This window comes from Natator depressus, chromosome 10 (genome assembly GCF_965152275.1).
Source record: "Natator depressus isolate rNatDep1 chromosome 10, rNatDep2.hap1, whole genome shotgun sequence".
NCBI lineage: Eukaryota > Metazoa > Chordata > Testudines > Cheloniidae > Natator > Natator depressus.
Window position 1 is genome coordinate 81,150,011 of NC_134243.1, and position 21,194 is coordinate 81,171,204.

The window sequence follows — 21,194 nt, forward strand, 5'->3', positions numbered from 1 at the left end:
GCCCATCAGGCACGTGGCCTGTTCTGAAACAGCGGGGAAGAACCAGTGCTCTGCTCCAGCCACAGTGAAGCCCTGAGGAAGCGTCACGGTCTCCTTTCCCTGGTCCACCCACCCACCCACAGCTGAAGGCCTGCACTTGTAGGCACCATCCTTTCTGTTGACTGGATGGGATTCCATTCACAGGAGGGGCATGGACGTGAGACAGCTTTCCCTGCTCCGGCTGCCTGCCCCTGCAGCAAGCCCAGCTCCTGCTGACCAAGGAAGCTTACAGTAATGCAAATGGATGTCAGTCAGTCACCTATTATACGATTGCATCACTATGCCAAAACACATTAGCATTCAAACCTAAAGGGGGCATGAGAGGTCTCCAAACTGCTCTTTTTAAGACTGCAAAGGGGGGGGGGGAGCCCTGTGTTCCAAGGGTTAATATCAGCAGCCTTGCCCATTAAGACAGCTGTTAAAACAGCTTTTGATCCAACTTAAACACAGCCTGACCATCAGTAAGAATTCAAGAAATACTGCTTCAACAATACTGCAGGTCAAAAGCACACACTGGAACACGATCAAACATTTAAAAATTCCTTTTGATAATTCAGAGCCGCTTGTTATCAATAAAACAGAAATGATTAATTAGGTCAACTTGCATCTCCCCCTCCCCACCACCCTCTCCTCAGGAAGCTGCTCCGTTAGCAACAAGATGGCCAGAAAATACCTCCACTGTTAGAAAGCAATATGAAGGCAAACAGGCATGTTCTAGAATCGCTGGACCTTTCCCCCAGGTTTTCCAGAAAACTCACCGTCTCCCCTGAAACTGCACAGACTCAGCTCATGTACCTTCCATCTAGCGAAGGCTTTTCTAGAGCACTCAGCCATGTGGTATCTAAGCACTTAAAATAGCAGTTTAAGAACATAAAAACTGTTGAGTGGATCAGGCCAATAGTCCATCTAGCCCCAGTATCCGGTCTCCAACAGAGCCCAGTACCAGAGCTTCTGAAGGAGTACATGGAACAGGGCAATTTTGGAGAGAAGCACCAGTTTTCCCCTTCAGGCTCCTGACAGTCATCCCAAGCACGGGGTTACATCCCTGACCATCTTGGCTAACAGCCATTGATGGACCTAGCCTCCAGGAACTTATCTAGCTCTTTTTAACCCAGTTATACTTTGTGCCATCATAACATCCCAAGGCAATGAGTTCCACAGGTTAGTTGTGCACTGTGTGTGTAAGTACTTCCTTTTGTTTGTATTACACTTGCTGCCTATTAATTGCATCGGGTGACCCCTGGTTCTTGTATTGTGGGAAAGGGTAAATAACTTCTCTATTCACTTTCTCCACACCATTTATGATTTTATAGCCCTCTATCATATCGCTCCTTAATCGTCTCTTTTCTAAACTGACCAGCCCGTGTCTTTTTAGTCTCTCCTCCTGTGGAAGCTGTCCCACACCCTTGCTCATTTGTTGCCCTTCTCTGAACCTTTTCCAATTTCACTATATCCTTTTTATGATTGGGCAAGTAGAAATGGACACAGTATTCAAGGTGTGGGTGCACTCTAGATTTATTTAGTGGCATTATGATATTTTCTGTCTTATTTTCTACCCCTTTCCTAATAGTTCCTAACACTTTATTAGCCTTTTTGATCGCTGCTGTGCACTGGGCTGAAGTTTTCAGAGAACTACCCAGGATGAAACCAAGAGTTTTGTCCTGAGTGGTAACAGCTACTTTAGACCCCCATCATTATATATGTATAGTTGGGATGATGTTTTCCAACGTGCATTACTTTGCACTTAACACTGAATTTCATCTGCCATATTCTTGCCCAGTCACACATTTTTGTGAGATCCCTTTGTAAGTCTTCGCAATCAGCTTTGGACTTAACTATCTTGAGTAATTTTGTATCATCTGCAAACTTTGCCATTTCACTGTTCATTCCCTTTTCCAGATCATTAAGGAATATGTTGAACAGCACATGTCCCAGTACAGATCTTTCAGGGACCGCCCCTTACTTCTTTCCATTGTGAAAACTGACCATTTATTCTCACCCTTTGTTTCCTATCCTTTACCCAGTCCATGACAGGACCTTCCCTCTTATCCCATGACTGCTTACTTTGCTTAAGAGCCTTTGGTGAGGGACCTTGTCAAAGGCTTTCTGAAAATCTAAGTACACTAGATCCCCTGGATCACCCTTGTCCACATGCTTGTTGGCATCCTCAAAGACTTCTAATAGATTGGTGATTAGAGTTTATAGCTTCACAACAACATTAAAGGGGCATATATTTGAATCCTGGGCTCCCTCATTTTTTATGTACTTTGCACACAGATATTTCAGTTAAACAACTTCCAAAATATTTACTTAGGAAAAAACAATAACCCACACGCACAAAGTAGTTGGGCAACAATTTTACAGATGAAGGTAATGGCTTGCAGGAGTCATTAGGACAGGCTATTGTTAGTTATGTTGCTGCACCCAGAGTGAGCAAAATCAGTGACGATTATTACAGTGGGCAGATGTTTAGAGAGATTCGTATCATTTTAACACAGGTCCCTCTTTCCTTTCCAAAGAGCCAGGAAGTAACTATATGCCCCATGACAGCTGGTGAGATTGTCTCAAGGAAAAGTTCTTACAAACCATTGTCCTCCCCCCGCCCAGTGACAGTAGCACTGCAAATAATTTTACTAACCCTGTTCTCCCCTGCCCCCCCCCCCCATTCAAAAAAGCCAACCTTTGTTTGGCATCACCATTGTATACTTCCAAAGCCACAGTGACATTTCTGAAAAGCGTCAGAGTAGCAGCCGCGTTAGTCTGTATCCGCAAAAAGAAAAGGAGTACTTCTGGCACCTTAGGGACTAACAAATAAATTTGTTAGTCTCAAAGGTGCCACAAGTACTCCTTTTCTTATTTCTGAAAAGCCTCACTGATCAGATTGCCCCATATGCTTTTACTAGCTCTTTCAGAGGTCTTCACTGCTCCTTGGCTCTTTGTTTTGAATCAGAAACCTCTTGAAGTGAACACATTCTGAAGCCTGTACATACAAGTACATTACCAGTGGCTTGACAACACATTGTCTAGCAGTCAGCCCACTGAATTTTCCAACATCCTCATACCTCAAAGAGGTTCTGTAAGCACCTGTGATTTCAGTTGACTAATCTGAAATCACTTTGCACCTTTCACCCAAAGATTCCACAGCACTCTGCAAACATTAAGCATCACAACACCCCTGCAAGGGGAGGGGGGGAATGGGATGATTATGGACAGTTTACAGAAGGTAAAGGAAGTCTCAGAAGTGTCAGCAATTAGCCCAAAAGCAACAAATTTATCCAAAGGCAGAGCTAAAACTAGAACTCAGAAGTCTTGGGTCTCCATCCACTCTCCTCTAATCAACAGATAACTAACCTGCCCCATCTTCCCTAGCTGTGGGTTATCTTTGTTCTTGTTACAAAAGTGATGCCACGACAGTACATACGGTACAACCTCAGAGTTATGACGACCTCGGGAACAGAGGTTGCTCATAACTGTAAAATGTTCGGAATTCTGAACAAAAAGTTCTTTCAAAAGTTTACAACTGAACATTGACTTAATGCAGCTTCGAAACTGTACTATGCAGAAGAAAAATGCTGCTTTCCCCTTTTATTATTAGTTTATGTTTAACCCACTACTGTACTGTATTTGCATTTTTTTTTTTTTTTTGGTCTCCACTACTGCCCGATTGCGTACTCCCGGTTCCAAAGGAGGTGTGTGGTTGAGTGGTCAGTTTGTAACTCTGGTGTTCGTAACGCTATGGGGCTACTTTATGCGGTGTATAGCGCAGGACGCGGAAGAGTGAAATTAACAACTGACATTTTACGTTTTTCTGGGCAGCCTCTCCATTGCCCTGCTTTGCACTCCCTGGAGTTCAATCAGAAAGGGAGCGAATGTTTTACTTCGCGTCGGTCGTGCTGCGGATAACAACTGTGGGGCCTTGCAGCAAGGTTTCCGCTTAGATCACAAATTGCTATGTGATAGGTAAGCCTCTTTAAAGACTCTTTTTGCATTGGCTTATTGATCAAATTATACATAAACTACAACTCCATTAAATATTTACGCTTTCGAATGAAACCTATTGAACTCTTCCTGCAACGAGCACTAAATGTATTGCTCTTTTCAGTGTGATTACTTCTCGGGGGCAGGTTCGGTTTTGTTTTTCCTGGCTCTAACAAATCCTATAGCACAGGGTCCTCATTTGACATGGACCCAATTGTTCACTGCAGCCAGGAAGAGACACCCCTCTGGTCATAAGCTTGTAGTGTTACTGCAAGGTCATCTCTGTGCAAAATAAAGAACCCTTCACAGTTTCACCCAATTCTCAAAGAGGGCATTGTATAAGGGGACACTTGCTTTCACTCAGAGCTACTTCAGAGCTTGGCTTTGTTTTGTTTTTGCTTTTACCAGTACTTTAAAAATCAAGTTTTGCTTAAACTTCCAGCAAGTATTTGGGAACCAAACTTAGGTTCTGTTTTTTAAAAAAGGACACTTTCCTTGTGGAATTTAGAAAGGAAAAAAAGAAAACCAGTATCTGTAGAAACGTTATGTTTACGACTGCTAGGTTTCCTGTTAACATAAGATTCCATAATCTTTAAATATTTGTTCACTTTAATTTTGCAGTTCCCAAGCACATTAAAAGCTGTTTGTCCCCGTTAAGGTTGAATTGGGCTCTAAAGGGGATCACTGGCTGGCCTAGAACAGGGGAAGGTTTCATGCATTACACCTTCCCAGTATCACTACCCATTCATCAACTCCCCTCCAAAGCAACGGAGCCCTCCCCCGAGTGCCACCGGGCAATTCCTGCCAAGAAAAATCTCAATTCATCTCCGTTAGATTGCCATGGCAACCTCAACAACCTAATCCCCTCAGAACATTATGCAAATTGCGCCTTTGCTTGACCGCAACAGGCTGTAAAACCATATTACCCATGCCAAGGCGAGTCGTTACGCGGAGTTTTCGGGCTGCCAATCTGATCAGCTCCACAAATTAACGCTGGATAAAAAGGGACCTGGGTTTTTGCAGGGCAGGTGGGTGTGGTTGGAGGACAGTGTGGGAGGAAAGAGAGACAGACGTGTCAGCTGCTGAAGAGTCTTGAGTCACAGCAAGTCTAAGACACTTTGTCAGGGCAGCTCTCCCCGGCTTCCACGCCTGACTGCAGCTTCATGGCCTTCCATACAGCCCTTTTGTTAGAAACGGTTGGGCGGTGAAGGGGGGGGGGTAACTAGTGTGCCAACAAAGTTAGCAGGACTCACAGAGAAAGAGACGGTCTTGATTTTCAACCCACAGTAGTACTTGCCTGCAGCCACATGAGCTTGGACTGTGGTCTCACTAGCTAAGACAGGCTCTGGAGGGTCTGATCTGATCCTGGTTGGGAGACCTCGGACAGTGCAGCCGAAGCGGCATGGCTTGTGCAGTTTCCAGGAGAGGTACCAGTCAAGGACCTGACCACATGTGGTTGTTCCAAAGCCCACTGCATTTTCCATTCAGACCAGATCCTAGTTTGGGTAGTTAAACTCTGTCCAAAAAAAAAAATAAATAAAAATAAAAAGCCACCTTCCTCTGCAGTCTTGACTGGCGCTGTTATTCGTCATTTCTGAGAACACCAGCTCAGCACTGCGGAGCAACAGCTGCGTTTCAGCCACAGATGAGCGATCACTACGTGTGCAGGGCCAGAGTCGCTGCTGGGGTAAACAAGCACAGCCCCACTGCGGCTTTCGCCAGTGGCAAGTCTGAGCCACGCTCCAAAGCACTTTGCTTTGCCAGTGCAGGAGAGAGAGACGACTGGAGGTGGGGGGGGGGACAGGGGGGAGGCACGGTCAGATGCTTGTGGTACAGCCATCTTCTGCAACCCTGCAGCCACTGCAGCCTGGGCTACGGTGAAGCAGGTAATTGGCTGCTTTTACACGGTGCCCAGTTACAAAAAGGACCAGGGCAATGCAAAGGTGAGTTTAAGCCTCACCCCGGGAACCGGCACACAGATTCACGGGAACCACACGGAACTCCATCCAGCTGACCCTGAATCGCATCCTCCACGAGCCCGCAGCAGGGGGAGGTAGGCCACCGGCACGGCTACCTGGGGAGATGAGTTTTTCAGTGTGCAATCCAGACTCCAGGTTCACCGCAAATCATTGCTGCCCTTGCACAGAAAGGCTGGGGCCCAGGATCTACTCTGTCCCCTTCCAGGTACAGAAGCTCGAGGGAGGGGGCACCACGCTGCCCAGAAGCGACCTGTTGCTTCTGAAGAGGGAAGGAAAAGCTGAAGCAGATACACTGTTCCCAAGAGAGGAGGAGAGCAGGCCCTGAGCCACTATGTCCTTCACAGCACCGAGGCTGGGCTCCTTCCTCTCCAGCAGCAGCAGCGTCCCATCTGACTTGAGGGAGATGCCGCAGAATGGAAAGGCTGGGAGCGTGGGTGGGAGAGGAAGGGGGAAACGTGTATATGGACGTTCACATGGGGCTGTACTGTAGAATGCCAGAGACAAATCCAAACGGCTTGTTAAAAAGGGCAAGGAGACAGGCAAGTCTTGAATCTCAATGAATTCTCCCCAGCCTTTCCAGGAACGTGACCAGCTACACAAGTCCCGTCTCTGGCTTGAGGTTCTAGTCAGGGCGGTGGTTGCTGGAGCCACGAAGGAAGGAGAGAGAACATTTGCACAAGTTATAAATCCTGTCCCATCAAGAACACACAGCTGGCCCTGTGATCGGTATGCTTTAGCCTCAGGGGCGGTTACAGTCACCCGCTCTGAAAATGGGCTAAACAGCTGTTCCAGCTGGGCTACCAGAACCCACAACACTCGGACACAGACAGGCCACAACTGGAGCACAGACAATGAAGTCGGAGGGCTCTCGTGCAAACAATATGGAGAGAGCAGGATCGGCTGTTAATGCATTAAGGGACTAACCCTGCACCGTAGCGATTTCTCTTGGTTTCAGACACACCCATCTATTGCTCCATCTTCAGAAATGGACATGGCAGAGTGAAGTTTAAAATACACAAATCACCTTTTATCATACGAAATACGTGGAATTGGATTTGAAACATTGAAGGTCTCCCATAAACTAACTTAACACCCAAACTAAAAAACTCAAAAGCCATTTGGCTTCTAACTCGGCCAGTTCTGCCGAAGTACTGTACTCACTGATCCGTTCTGCACTGCTCTGCCTTGAACTTGCTGTGTAACCGTCTCAACCTGGAATCTCATTGCTTGTGTCAGCGTCATCGTTCTGCACCCAGTGCAATGAGAGGATTAAACAAACAGGGTAACATTTTACACTGTACTTATGCCGGCACAGACATTGCAATACTCCACAGCCCAGGACGTCATTTGTCCTCAGGCAGTTCCTTTCCCCAAACCTTGTCTTCACTTTAGTGCAAGTGAAGCTCCATTTCTAATGGTCTAACCTTGCACTGGCTTGACCACCCACAGATACCCACTTGAAATCTTGGCGCACAGCCTGCGTCAGTACAGAGAACGTCGGAGCACCCCTCCGATACACCTTCAAAGCCAACTACGCCTACAACCCAAGCAATTCCAGTGCAATTAGTACCACTGGCATAGAAACAGTCATAGCACCAAGTCAATTAGCCTCAGACTATTCTGTAAGAATATAGCAGGTTAGCAACACGCAGCCAGCGAAGGCACCCAAGCCAGACTGTTCCAACATCGCAGCGGACTCTCCTCCAGAACAGACACGACATCACTTTGCATCTTACAGCAAAAACTCTGACCGGAAAGGAATAGGATTTAGGATACTATAAATACTGGATCAAATTCATCCTTGGGGTGAGTACGTCTGCTGATGTCAGGGGAGTTGCCCTGGGGAGGAGCACGCCACGTGGAATTTTGATCCCCACGTGGATCAGGTCCCTAACTGAATTCAATGGGGCTGGGGGGCGCAACGTCGTCATATGTACAACTGAGGGCAGAATTCAGTCCACTTTATTTTACCAGTCACAATTTAAAGAAGGCTTTGCCAAAATACTGGCTTTTTCCATAGCAGATTTCAGCCTGGTGTTTAAACCCTGTAAACTCCACAGATTACGAGGGTAGTCTCTTGCGATATGCTCTGCTGGCCACACTGTAACGTGGAACCAACGCTATTCAGTGACTAAGAAAAAACGGAGACAAAAAGATGTCCACAGGAAAAAAAGTCTTCCTAAATGATCTTTCAAACTCCTGTCTAAACTTGGAGGTTCTCCGGTTTAAGTGAACCCACGTTTTCACCTTTGTTGAAAGGAAAGGTCTAGCTTAAGAAACATTCTCAACTACCCATAGCAGACAATTCAGATTGGTCTGATTTTATATCATTTGCTAGTCAGTAATCAGGGATTTTTGTTGCTATCTGTGCCCTCCCACCCCATGAAACCTTAATCAAAAAGGGAGGGGTGAATAAATAATGCCAGTGAAGCACTAGAAGCATTTGTTGAGACCAGGATATTGTCTCTTTAAGCACATGAAAATAAGGTCCTTAAGCAGTGTGGTTCTCACTCTGGTACACAATTATGGGTACTTTCAGCTGTCTAGCACTATTTCAAGTGCTCTCTCCAAACAGGCTGTCAATGGCATGTTGAAAGCTATTTGCGGCTGCTATCATTATTAGCAAAGTGGAGAGCTTCACTGATGAGAATTAAATTTAGGGAGGGGATGTGGAGGGGCGAGCCACAATCCGCAACAGCAGAAGGCAAACAAGGCTACCTTAGGGAATAAAGTTCAGAACAGGTATCTTTAGATCTGCTGCCAGGATTCCTGACACTAATACAGAAAACAACAGGAGTTAAAGGGGGGAATTCATGAGCCAGCTGTCACTAAGGGTTAAAATAGCTGGAAACTATTTGTTTCTACCTTAAGATGTCAGAAAGTATCATAATAAGCAGTTATTTGGCTTCTTAAGTGTTTAGCGAGTTATTATCTGGCACGCCTTGCTAACAAGAATGATAAAGTATACCGTGTTCTTGGAATATTCCAGAAGAAGCAGGATTCGCTCATGAAAGTGTCAATATGGTTTAAATGTGTTCCAAGGCCAAAGTCTTAGTTTAACTCTAAAAACAAGAAATGCTTATGTGCTGAGCTCTTAGCCATCAAGACTAGAAACTAGCCGTATTTACCACCAGGCGTTCTGTCTCCCAACACATGATTAGTTGCTTTTCTGGATTATTCAATTAGATTATTTCATCCAAATCTTTCTAGATAAAAAGCAAGATAGGACCAATAAAATGGATGCAATGCAAAATTGACATTGGAAAGAAAAAAAAAACCCCCTCAGTAAAACTTACCGGTCAGCAAATATATATTTAAATCCTACGCAGGTAAAACTTGTATTTAAGAAGATTGAATTTGGGTAACATAGCACTTACCACAAGAGATTGTGGCAGACACTAGGAGTAATTCCCTGAATCATATGCAATAGAGTGAGTTGTCACTTCATACATAATTCCTCGCATGTAGCCTATGGAGTCATTCATGAAATCACTTTTATTCTTATTTCTCTTTGTGATTTGGTAAAGAGAAAAAAAACACACACTTTTAATATTCAATGTAGAAGAGATAATCTGTTATATAAGCCTACAGACAGGCAATCCCCTTTTGCTTAAAGATGAAGTATCCATCAGTGTTTGTCTCAGGCAGATGTAATCACAAGCAGTCAAGTCTGGAGGGCAGGACACTGCATGAATAATTCAAGCACTCCAGTCTACTTGATTGTGTGCAGATAAACACAAGTCAACCGCTAAACAGGTCAGCTGATAAACTTGTTTGTTCAGGACTAGCCACCCTCAGCCAGATGCACCCAGGACCCACACTGCAATTAGTGGTAGGATTTATTTTGTAAAGCCCTTGCAGTCAGGAAGAGTGACAAACCCTTTTAGATTATACTCGCTCTTCTCTCCTGAGTTCTCACGCCCTCCCTCCCCCTTGTCCTCTTTGCTCATTTCACCCAATTCTGAGATTCAGAAAACAGACTATACGGTCATTTCAGCTGCTAAGGCAGGGATGGTGGCTCTGTTTTTCTGAAGCATCAAGCACACCATTGGTGATCAAACAACAAAAACAGCTTCTCCTCAGAGACCCTGTCCAATTCTAATATAAGGTACTGGACATACAGCCACCAGTGATGATGAAAGCAGCCAAGAAAGGTTCCACTCAGAAACCATTTGAAGAATATCCTTATTTAGGCCTTTAAAATGGAGGAACACAAGACAGGGAACACCAGATCCACCCAGGCTTCCCTGTTAGGGTTCGCTGTTTTTGAACAGTGCCCCAAGATGTAAACACTTGTACATAACTAACATTGTTGCACTGTAATAACATCAGTATGCAAAATTCCACCAAAGGGAAGAAGGCCTTTTACTCTCTCACAAAAACACAAACTGTAACACAGCTCGCAATGTTACAGAAAACGGCAGTCTAGCAACATACCCCAACTCTACCCTACAGCTCTGCCACTAGGCATTTTAAAGAGACTAGCCAGATGAACACCTCATTCAGTTTGCCAGACTAAATGCTGCGAAAGAAGGTACATTTCATTTTATGTCCCTGCATACGTCACAGATTTCCAAAAAGAGGAAAAGAATTCTAGCACACGTTGTGGAGGTAAAATGTATCCTGTAATAAAAGCAGCACGTTTTGTTTTGTTCTACGACCCAAAATGTATTCTCATAAAAACGTTCAGGGTCTGTTGTCCTCTTGACAGAGGCGTACAACTCCCATTAGCAATGGGATATAACTGCACCAAAAGGTCCCAACACCCAAAGAGATCTACGTAGAAACTCTATCCTTACAGGTCTCTTCGGCTTTATAAAGCCAGAAAATGCTACAGGCTCCCCAAAGCACTGCACCACAAAGTCCATCTGAACAACCTCACATGTCTTTGCATTTCCCCCTACACAGGTCACTATCCAAACACGAGGACACTTAGCTATATTAGCTAATCTACTACAGCTCTCTCTCTTTATATGAATGCATATAAAACTATCAAAATAAGTCTGTAAATCACAGTGCATCTTTGCCAGGCAATGATCCTGTCAGAGGGGAAGCAGCAAAAGACAAAAGTATGGCTAGTCAGCATGGGCAGAAGAAATTTTGCAAGACTAAACCCAATGTAAATTATTTTTGTCACTGTTTAAATAATTCTATATACCTGGCAAGTCTGTACGAACTGAAGGGGAGAAAAGATAAATAAAGCACGCACCACTGTGTATTTAAATAACAACATGTATTGAATCTAGTCTACTAGCAGTACCTTGTTATTTAGGAGAGCGTCAATACGATTTACATTGCTATTAACAAAAACACTGAGTCAAACTGGTTTGATTCATGAATTGCAAAGATGATGTCACCTTATATCTATCTGAAGTTCTTAGAACTACTTTTAAAACCAATAAGCAGCAGCACCGCAAATAATCAGGTCTAATCTCAATAATAACTTCATTCCTTTAAGTTTTACCATCATGTGCCCAGCCTTTAGGCTCTTTAGCTTTAATCTTATCAAGGTAGCACATCACATTCTGCAACAGTCCTTCATGTTTTCCCTTTAGGCAAATTATACATTAGAGCAGACAAAAGTTGCAAACATTTCTTCACCTTCCAGATGTAGGATGTAAAACATGGCATTGAGCCACACTGCAGTGGCTGCTAAAATCCTACAAGACAATTTGTTCTGAAGTCATACATTCCAGTGCTGTATTAATTAGAAGAATGACCTTAAAGAATGCTGAGTTGCACCAACAATCAAATCTGTATTAATTAGCTGTGTTTTTCATGTTTAATCATATACACAAGATGTGCTAATCCGGGTACACATCTCGGTATGAGAAGTTCACAGCATTACTTTCATCTCTCCTTATAAACAATTTAAAAAAATCTGAAATCTTCCCTAACATATGCAAAAATGTTGGACTTCCATCAACTCAGTTTCATATTTACTCATGGTCAACAGCTCCACACGGGTGTAACACCAACCATTTGACCAGTTAGCTTTTATTTATCAAAACCAGGACTTCATTTTCATGGTTCAGGGAAAGGAGACAGGATATGGAAGAGAATCACTCACCTGTTTGTGCATTTCAATATTCAAACCATATGACATTTCGTAGTACTGGGGGGGGAAAAAAAAAAGTATTTTTTCATTGATTTTGCATAAGACCATTATCAGAAAAGCCTCCTGGACAGAACTGTGCTCAAAGCATATTAAACAAGGAAATTTTAAATCATAAGTAATAGCCACATGCATGCAGGGTTTAAGAGACACACACGTAACAAGGGGATACTCCTTTTCTCGTTCATCTATTCCCTATAAGTTAGTTAGAAGAAACAGGACAGCAGCCTACCCTTCCCCCAGAGCTGTGTGCGACCAGTATGTATAAGTTCAAATAGAAAAGTTAATATACTGCAATTTGGCAAACATCTTGTAATTTTTCCTTTAAAAGTTATTTCTGCCCTGTGTCCTACATCTCTTCTTTTGCAGTCAGGGAATGGGCCTGTACTTCGAAAATGAACGCTGGTCACGCTAAATTGATTAGAAATACAAATCAAAAGAATCACCTCACCTACTGCCCCTGTAATGCAACTAGAGTGAAAAGATTTCTGTAGCAACAAAAGAATCCACTTTCCTCAAAGCAACTGGGAGAGATGATGTCGTAACAGGCCTTCTCTGGCCTCACGCAAAAACAAGGAGCAGTCTGACCCCTGTCTCCTAACATCAGAAGTTAGTCCAAACACTCCAGGGTCAGCAAGTTGCAAAATGCGTGCTTACAGGGGGCTGAAGTTTTAACTAGGCAACGATACAAACACGGATTCTTGTGATACAGAGTCAGCCGATCTCCTGCCTCTAAATGCTTCAAAATCCTCTTTGGGAGTGTCAGGGGAAGAGGGTTAACAGGAGACTTGTATTAGGTTTCCAATCTTTTTAAGTCTGCTGTCCTCAGGCACAAGTCAGATATTTGGTAAATATAAAGGGAGGACACAAAATGATCAATGCCTGTCAAAACAGGGCAGGAACACTGGTCACCAAAAGTATTGTTTTTCTCCTTAGAGGATGGTTCACAACCCGCCAGGCAGATAACACTGAAGGGACAGCTGTAATGTTTAGAGATAGGAACCATCCGGCCCCAAGCAAGGTATAGAATGAAGACAACTTGTTCTGAATGGGCAATATTCATTTTAAGGGTCCCGCATCACCACCACCCCCTGGCCCATTTCACTGCTCCATCATCAGCGAATGCCATGTGCAGTCGGATGCAAAATCTGATTAAAGTCTCTTACCATAACATAATGGCGCTGCATTTCTGTCTTTTCGTTCGCAAGCTTATCATATTCCACTTTAAGACTAAGAGGATAAAACAGAATAAATATATGTTTAAGAACCCGCAGTGATAAAGTGACAAGTCAAGTGGGGGTGGGGGGGCGGGGAAAAGAGACACCATCTTGAGTAACACTTCTTAGAAGCACATCACCCCAGATCAGTAGGTTTTTGTTTGTTTGTTTTTGTAATAGCTCCTGAAACGTACCCCTTAGTACTGCCATATTTCTGCTCAATCAATGGCAGGCTAGCAGACGTCTTGCAAGCTAGAAAGATGGGAAATTTCAGCAGAACAAGAGGGTAATTTTTTTTTCTGGGGGATTCCTCATGGCAAAACAGTAACCTTGCGGGAGTGGGGGTGTTTCTTAGAATGGATGAAGGGGGGGGGGTCGGGGGACCCTAGTGACAAACAAAGGTTCCAACCAGCAGGGATTTGGAGGGGTTACTAGAGCTTTTCCGATAAGCCCAGGAGGCGGAGGGTTAAAAACTGGGGCAGTTCCGAAATGACAAACAGGGAGGAACAAAAGGAGCCTTGGCTGGCGATTGATGCTAGTCAACACAGAGCCATAAATTGCTCTTCTAAAGACATTTTAATACATGCTCTAGTGTGCACTTAAAATCTGTCATTAAACATTTAACCTTTGCTAAGCAGGGGAGGGAAGCAGGGAGGGAGACAGGCAGACAGAGAGAGTTACCTGTGATATTGGGCTTGCAAAAACTGGAATTCATCCTTAATCCTATCGCAGGACTCAGCCACTGTGAATTTGAAGCCCGGCTGCCCAGGCTGGTGGGGAGCCTAGGGGTACACACAGACGGACACGGAAGAAAACAAGCCGTTTACAGACCAGGGGGAGATACCTGGCCCTCCTCTCCCTTCCCCAGGAGCCAGCCCTCCCCCAAATAAACAGGCTCCAACAGGGGTCCGAGATCCCCTCGCTACCCCTGAAGTTTCCCAGGCTGGGTGGCAGGGGCGTCGGGGCGCTTCCTGGCACCGCGAGAGCCCCTGCTTCCCCGCGAGGCTCCCCGCGGCTGGCTGCTCCCTGGCTTGTTTGTTTGGAGACGCGGAGCCCGGGGGCACGCTCCGGTCTCAAGGGTGCACAAGCATCACCGCGATGCACGGACAGATTGACACACCCATCGCCTCTCCCCCCCCCCCCCCAATAAAGATCAAGGGTGGGGGAGGGAAATAGGTTGCAAGGGAAACGCCCGGGGGCACCGAGGACTTACCGGGTGCCTGCCTTGGGGGTACATCGCAGGAGTTCACCGGCCACCAAGTCACTCCCCCACCGGCCCCAAGCGCCTTCTGCTCGGCCACGAAGCTGCCCCGGAGGGGCCAAAACTGGAACAAAGGAAGAAGCGGAGTCCCGGGCGGTGCGAGCTCGGGGCGCCTAGCAGGCGGGCAGGCTCGCCAGCTCCGGGCGCAGGAGCCGGGCTCCCCTCGGGCGAAAGGCGCACATGGCGGGGGTCGCGGGGCAGCGCCCGCTCCTCGGCATCCTGCTGCCCGCTCCCTCCCTCCCCCCTTCCCCCGGGGGGCTGCGGGCTCCGGCCCCCGAAGGCGGAGAGTCAACCCAGGCTCCGCTGCTCCTCAGCCCGCGGGGCTGCCGCCCGCCGCTCTCCACGATCCAGCCCCGCTGCTCGGCGCCGAGAAAAACCCCCAAATCCTGCCGCCCGAAGAAAAGGGTCGGGGGGGGGTGCTGAAGGGGGGAGGCGCCAAAGCCAGGCCACTTTCCGGGCGACGCGTGCGGGCAAAGGGCGAGCCGGGCTCCGCCAGCCGCTCGGGCTCGGCTGCGAACTCCCTCTTCCCGGGCGCCCGTTCAGCTCCTCGCCGGCCCCATCGCTGCACAGCCCGGCGGCGGCGGCGGGGTCCGCTCCCGAAGAGGGCTCCTCGCCGGCGGGTTCAAGCCGCGGGGACCCCCGGCCGCCGGGAGCCGGAGCCCGGCGGAGAACACATGCTCCCGAGGAGGAGGAGCGGCGGCGGCGGCGGCGGCTGGAATCCCCCCTGCCCTGCCCCTCTCGCCGCGGCCAGCGCGCCCCGGGACCCCGGCGATGCCACCCACAGACTCCGCAGGCAGGAGGCAGCGCACGAGGGGCCGAGCCGCTGCCGCGCGAGAGCGCTCCAAAGAGGGAGTGAAGTGTAACAAAAAGCAGCCCCAGCGTCCGCCGGCCGGACCAATGGCAGCGCGGGGAGCCCACGTGGGGCGGGGCAGCTCGGCCGGCGAATGGGCGCCGGCAGCGGGGACGTCACAATGCCATCTTGTGTCGGGAAGGCGCCCTCGGCCCTGCCCCGCTGCTGGGGGGCTGTGGCCGGCCGGGGAGCGCCCCACCCCGCTCGGCTGCCGCGCGGGCCTGGAGGCGGGGGGGGAGCCCTCGGACACGAGTGGGGAGGCGGGGACACGGCCCCGGGCCGGCTTGGCCTTGGAAAGTGGCTCGGCCGCTGCAAAGCCGCCCCGTGTGCACGGCTCGAATTCGGAATGTCCCTCCGGGCGGGGGGGCGCGGGCCGCGGGGGGGGGCGGACACCGTCGCTCTGGGCAGCCCGTCTGCCGCGAGCCCGAACTCCGCGGCGGAGAAGCAGCAGCAGCAGCAGCCCGGGGATGGGTTTTGCTTTGCCCCGGGCCTGCTTCTCCCGCTAGCTCCGGGTCACGGGGGGAGGGTGGGAGCCCCCCAGCCCCGGAGCCGTCGGGGACGATGCACCGCCTGCGAACGAGCACCCCCCCCCCCCCCGCCTCCTCAGACAGCAGCTTAGCGGGCCCATTAGCTACTAGAAAGCGACCAGGAGCGCTCCGCCCCTTGCCTGTTTTCCCTTCTTAAGACTTAGCAGCGATAAAATGGGGCAAGAACAACAAGGGGGGGGGGACAGCCTTCCCCACCGAGAAAGGCTGCGGGGGACTCACAGGATGGCTTTCCTTCCTCCCCCCCCCCCCCCCAAACGACCAGCCAGCCCGCCCGCATCCCCTTGGATGCTTTCTGCCCGGTGCTCCTACCAAGGGGATCGGCCCTTTCTGCCATCGCGACCCGTTTCCCCTCTTCCTCCCCTTGGCGCCTTTCGGGTCGGAGCCGCTTTGGTGAAGAACTCGGGTCATGTCATTCAAGCTACCCACGCACCCGACCGGACTGGACTATCCCGGGGTTTACACGCCCTCCAAAGCGGTGTTTATTGTAACTGCTGCGGGGGGAAAGAGGGGGTTGAGCCTTTACATCAAACAAGAGCCCAGCCGCAGAGGGTCCCCCCGGCAGAGGGTTGATCCGCAGCAGCCTTTACACGCACCGTGTTTGCAAACTCTGCTTTCGAGCCTCTCCCCCTTCCGAGGCCGAGTAAGTGCAGCACCCAGAAAGGCAGGCAGGAAAGCGCCTAACGCTGCAGAGCGGGGATGGCCCCCCCTTGTTTTCCCTCCCGGCAGATGGTTCCGAGGTCCCGCAGGGACACGGTCAATGCCGTCCGCTCGGCAGATGGGAACGCTCCTGAGTCAGGAGAAACACGCGTGGGGCCGGCCGTCGGGAGCGCTTTTGTGCCGGCCGGGGGCCATCCTGGCCCGCAACAAGGCGCTCTGGGCTCGGGTCACCTCCCCAGCCCGCCCTCGGAAACGCCCGGCCCAGGGGGCTGCTGGGGCCCGGGCTCCCCCGCGGAATAATCCTCGCCGTGGGGCAGGCTGCGGGCCCAGCCCCCGCGGCTACTGCGGGGCATCCCCCCGCCCCCGCGGGTGAGCTCCACCCGCAGCCCCCCGGCCCGGCCCTTTCCACGCGCGGAACAGGGGCTTCGGCTGAGGCCCCGCAGGGAGACACACGCGGGGCGAGCTTCCGCCCACGCGAGAATGAGCGCGCGCGCGTGGGGGGGTCTTGCACCTGCCCTGGAGGGGGGTGGGACGGAGGCGTGCAAGCCGGGCAGGGCTCAGAGCAGCCCCCGCGTGCAGGGCTCGGCCCGCCCCTGCACCGGGCTCGGGGCTCCGCAGAGACACCCCTGGCTCCGCGCCCAGGCAGCCGCTATTAGCACAAAATGGCTCCTCGCGCCCCACGTCACAGACCCAACCCGCCCTGCCTTGCCCCCACGTGGGCACCGCAGCGCGCCGCCGCCCCCCGCGCTTTAAAAAAAAAAAAAAAAAGCAGCCTTCCATCAAACAGATCCATCCGACCAATCGGCAAGGGGCACAACCGGCTGCCTTCTGTCCATTGGCGGAGGCCGCCCGGGCTGCCACTCCAGCGCCGGGCTTGTCAGTCAAAGCCACGCGGGGGCCGAGCGCTGACAAACGCCGCCGCTTCTCAGCGTCCCGCTTGCAAATACTGCTTGGAATGGCTGCTTAATTAGCTTGGAATGGCTTTTCCTTCCAGCTCAAACAATCTGTCACTACCGTGCGGGGAAAAGGAGCCATGCATAAAAAAGTAAGCAGAGGCTAAATATCAATTTGATTTTGTGTATCAAAGGAATATTTTATTTTTCTCCCTAGTAATGAAACGTATCAATTTAAATAATAAAAGGGGAACGCACAAAAGGGAAAGGGAAAGTCGCGCGCGCACACCCGCACGCCCACCATGCAGATGTCGCCCCTTGCAAAATCTGGGGTTTGGGGATCGGGTTGAAATGGGGGGCCCGAGACCCCGACGCTGTGGTTACAGGGTCCGGTTGCTACTTCCCAGCCCCAGAAAGGGCCGCAGTGGTTGCCCGGGGAAAGCCGGCTCGTCCCTTCCAGCCTGCCGGGGAGCAGGGGATCCCAGGGGACCGGGCGAGCCCCCTTCCTCCCCGCCCCGTCGCCTGGGGCTCAGCGCGGGGGCCCCCCGGATCCTCGCCTCGCAGCAGGAGCAGCCCCCGAATGGCAGAGACACCGCGGGCCCCGGACACGGGTGGGTGGATGGGTGGGGGGGGGGGAATGCATCACCCGGGGGGGGCCCTGAACCCAGTGATGTCCCGACGCCTCGGCCTCCACTTCCCATTGGCTGCCTCGCCCCTGTGTAGGTTACGAGAAGTGTCAGGGTCCGTCGCTACGGGAGCGCTGCCTTGTCATTGGCCGCTCCGCGGAGCACCTGGGAGTCCGCCCCACGTGGGAGCCGAGTTCCTGGCACAACTCTAAACAAACAAACAGGAAAAAAAAAACCCACCCACCCCTCCAGCCGGTCCCCAGAGCGGGAAGGAAAGTCCGGGCTGGAGTCCCCGAGCCCGGGAGCCGGAGCGGCAGCAGCCCTTGCAAGGCCGCCACCTGCTGCCTGCGGTTTATCTCCCTGCCGCCTCCTCTCCCAGTGGCCCCTCCAGCGTCTCTCAAGCTGAGGAGCTGCAGCCAAGCCCGGCACAGGGGAGTCAGGAGCTCTGGCTGCCCTGGCATCCTGGGTGGCTTTGGCTGGGCGAGATTTGTACTGGGGACTGGTGTCAGCATCACAAGCACCTGCCGGCTTGAGCTAAAAGGAGCCACTTCACTGGCTGGTAGCAGTAGTAGGGTGTTACCCTGGAGGGGAGGAAGCAGCAGAGGGAAGCATGGAAGATACTTTGCCGGTGTTGCACAGGAACTCTGAAAATCAGCGCGCTCCCCTTTTATTGAGGTGCCTTTCGGTTTGAAATAGTGTCTGATCAATGCTAGGTGGGAATGTTACCCAGCAAAGATGACAGGAGTTGAAACCCACCCCCCAGCAATGGCATATTTTGTCATTTGTAATGCAGGAGTACTGAGGGCTATCCTGAAGTGGTCAGATCAGCCCAGAGGAAAAGCTACCCTTAGCCACATTCAGTATTCCCCAGACTTCTGCAAAAGATACTGACCAAGAACAGCTTGCTTCACAAAGCTGGAGAAGCTTCCCTGCTGCCTAGCAAAGGAAGTAATGATTTATGATAAATCCCCAAATAATTGCACTTTGTCCTCAGTGCTTGCTTTGGGCTTGCACATGTTTGTTAATTTTTCACTAATAGGAAAGGTTAATTGATCTTACAGCAGGCAGGCTTATGGTATCTGCAGCTCCTCCGGAAGGGTCCCTTTGTTTTGCTGAACTCACTGGGACTGAGCGTGTTTCAGTCCTTTGGGCTTGGTCCAGCAGAGTCCGTGAGAGCTTGCTGTACAGCCTCGCTTCCCACTGACTTTGACTGGAGTTGGGAGCATCCTGCACCTTGCTGAAAACAGGTGAAATAGAGTAAAGTGATTGTGCTTTCACAGAGCCTGAGTCTGCTTCGACTGAAGACAGTTTGATTTTTGCTATTGACACTGGTGGGAGTAGGATCAGGCTCTTTGCTGCGAATCAAACATCTAGAATCTAAGGGTATTAGAAGTAGGAAGAGCTAGCTTACTAAACGAAGGCCTGGATCCCACAAACAGTTATGCATATAGCAGCATAACCCCGTGAGCAGATAGGTGCTTGCAGGATCAGGGCCTAACATGCAATAATAATAAATATTATTTGTATTACTGTCTCCTGGGCCAGGACGCCATTGTGCTGGGTGCTCTACAAACACAGAACAAAAAGACAGGCCCTGCCCCCAAAGAGGTTACACGCTAAGTAGCTTTCCCTGTGTCCCTGTCCTAGCATCAGGAGATCATATATAGTACTTGGACATCAGGTCACTTTCATATAGGTGCGTAAGGCCCTGATCTTGCAAAGTGGACCCATTGACTTTAGTGGGGTTCAGTGTAGCTGTAAGGTCTGCTTGTGGGATTGGGTCCTAAATGTGGATTTAGACAGATGATTTTAGGAACTCAAGATTGAAAGTTTTGGCCTTAATCTCTCTGTGCTTCAGTATCCCAATCTGTAAAACAAGGATGTTATTTCCCTAGCTCTTAGGGATATCGGGAGGCATCACTGATTGAAGAGCTAGTCTCTTTAGGAAAAGTGGGGGGAAGGGGTGGGAAACAAGATGTTTTTGCATTGAAAGTTAGTTATCACTGGCTTAACACATTACACAAACCGCTCCATGGTATTTACATAGCAATTCTGGTTTCTATTTAATGATTTCCCGAAAATTATTGTTATTTTCATCACTTTCTCATTTCATCTTAGCTCCAGTCCTGTTGAGATGCGGTAAAGTGACCAAGAATGTCTGTTGCTAATTGATACTTAGCACACCAGGGCCGTACTGAAATAGCAGATTTTTGATTGTAGGTTATTAAAATTTACCTGGTTCAAAAAAAGCCATTGGAGAGGGAAGGAAGTGTTCTGATTCACATGGATTTAAAAGTCTATTTAAATGGGTGCTTTCATATCCTTATTATAAATCAGGCTTTCCCCCTACCATTTTCCCTGTACATTATTTTTCTTTTTCTGTGTAGTGTTTTCATGTGACCAGACAGAAAGTTAGCATGAAAAGAAAATCTCACATTTTTAACTGAATGTGTTGTGTGCGTCAGATGGCAGCTTTCAAAACAATAACAATAAAAATAACAGTTTTAACTTTCACTTTTTCTGCCTAAAGGCACCCCAGCGTTCTCTCCTGTGCCAAACAAAGTGACATGGATTCTGGGAGGGAATCCTACACCCAGGAAATAAGAGGATGACAATGTGAATTGTACTGTCAACTTGTTTCTAGTTTCTTCTGGGCTATGAGACTCCTTCCATTTCAGATTTAGTAGTAACATACTGTTTCCCTTAAACCTGAAAGCTCCTGGGTTATTGCAAAGTCAAGCTCTGAGGATTGCAATATGAAACAGACGTGATTATCCCACAAGTGTGACTGGAGCATGGGAAGTCGCATCTTCGGTTCTTAAGTCTACACAAACAGGGCTGAACCCGGAAAAGAGTAAGGCGTCCGAAAGGTTCCCCTTCTTTTGCGACAGTGTGTAAGCACTCCTGACATTGAAGGAAGAAACAAAACCAGAAATAAAACAACCCCAACTAGCTCTCTGCAGAGTGCACTGTTACTGGAGGGTTCGGAAAGGTTTTTCTTTGGTTGAGTCAAGCAAGAGGTAGTGGATGT

At 49.3% G+C, this 21,194-nt stretch overlaps 1 protein-coding gene across 9 annotated transcripts in view; it reads right to left on the reverse strand.

Annotated features, from left to right (window-relative positions):
• The window catches only part of TLE3 (TLE family member 3, transcriptional corepressor), a 46,068-nt gene extending 31,199 nt beyond the window's left edge, over positions 1–14,869 (reverse strand). For 3 of the 9 annotated variants that reach the window (XM_074966642.1, XM_074966646.1, XM_074966640.1), the window contains exons 1-4: positions 14,542–14,822; positions 14,010–14,110; positions 13,278–13,341; positions 12,067–12,111 (exon numbers count right to left, since the gene is read on the reverse strand). In XM_074966642.1, coding sequence (XP_074822743.1) covers positions 12,067–12,111; positions 13,278–13,341; positions 14,010–14,110; positions 14,542–14,565 — 234 coding nt within the window. In that variant the 5' untranslated portion in view covers positions 14,566–14,822. Of the gene's footprint in view, positions 1–5,314; positions 5,469–12,066; positions 12,112–13,277; positions 13,342–14,009; positions 14,111–14,541 lie in introns of those variants that run through there. The other 6 variants (XM_074966647.1, XM_074966645.1, XM_074966649.1 and 3 more) reach the window with 5 other exon arrangements.
• Positions 14,870–21,194: the final 6,325 nt, after the last annotated feature.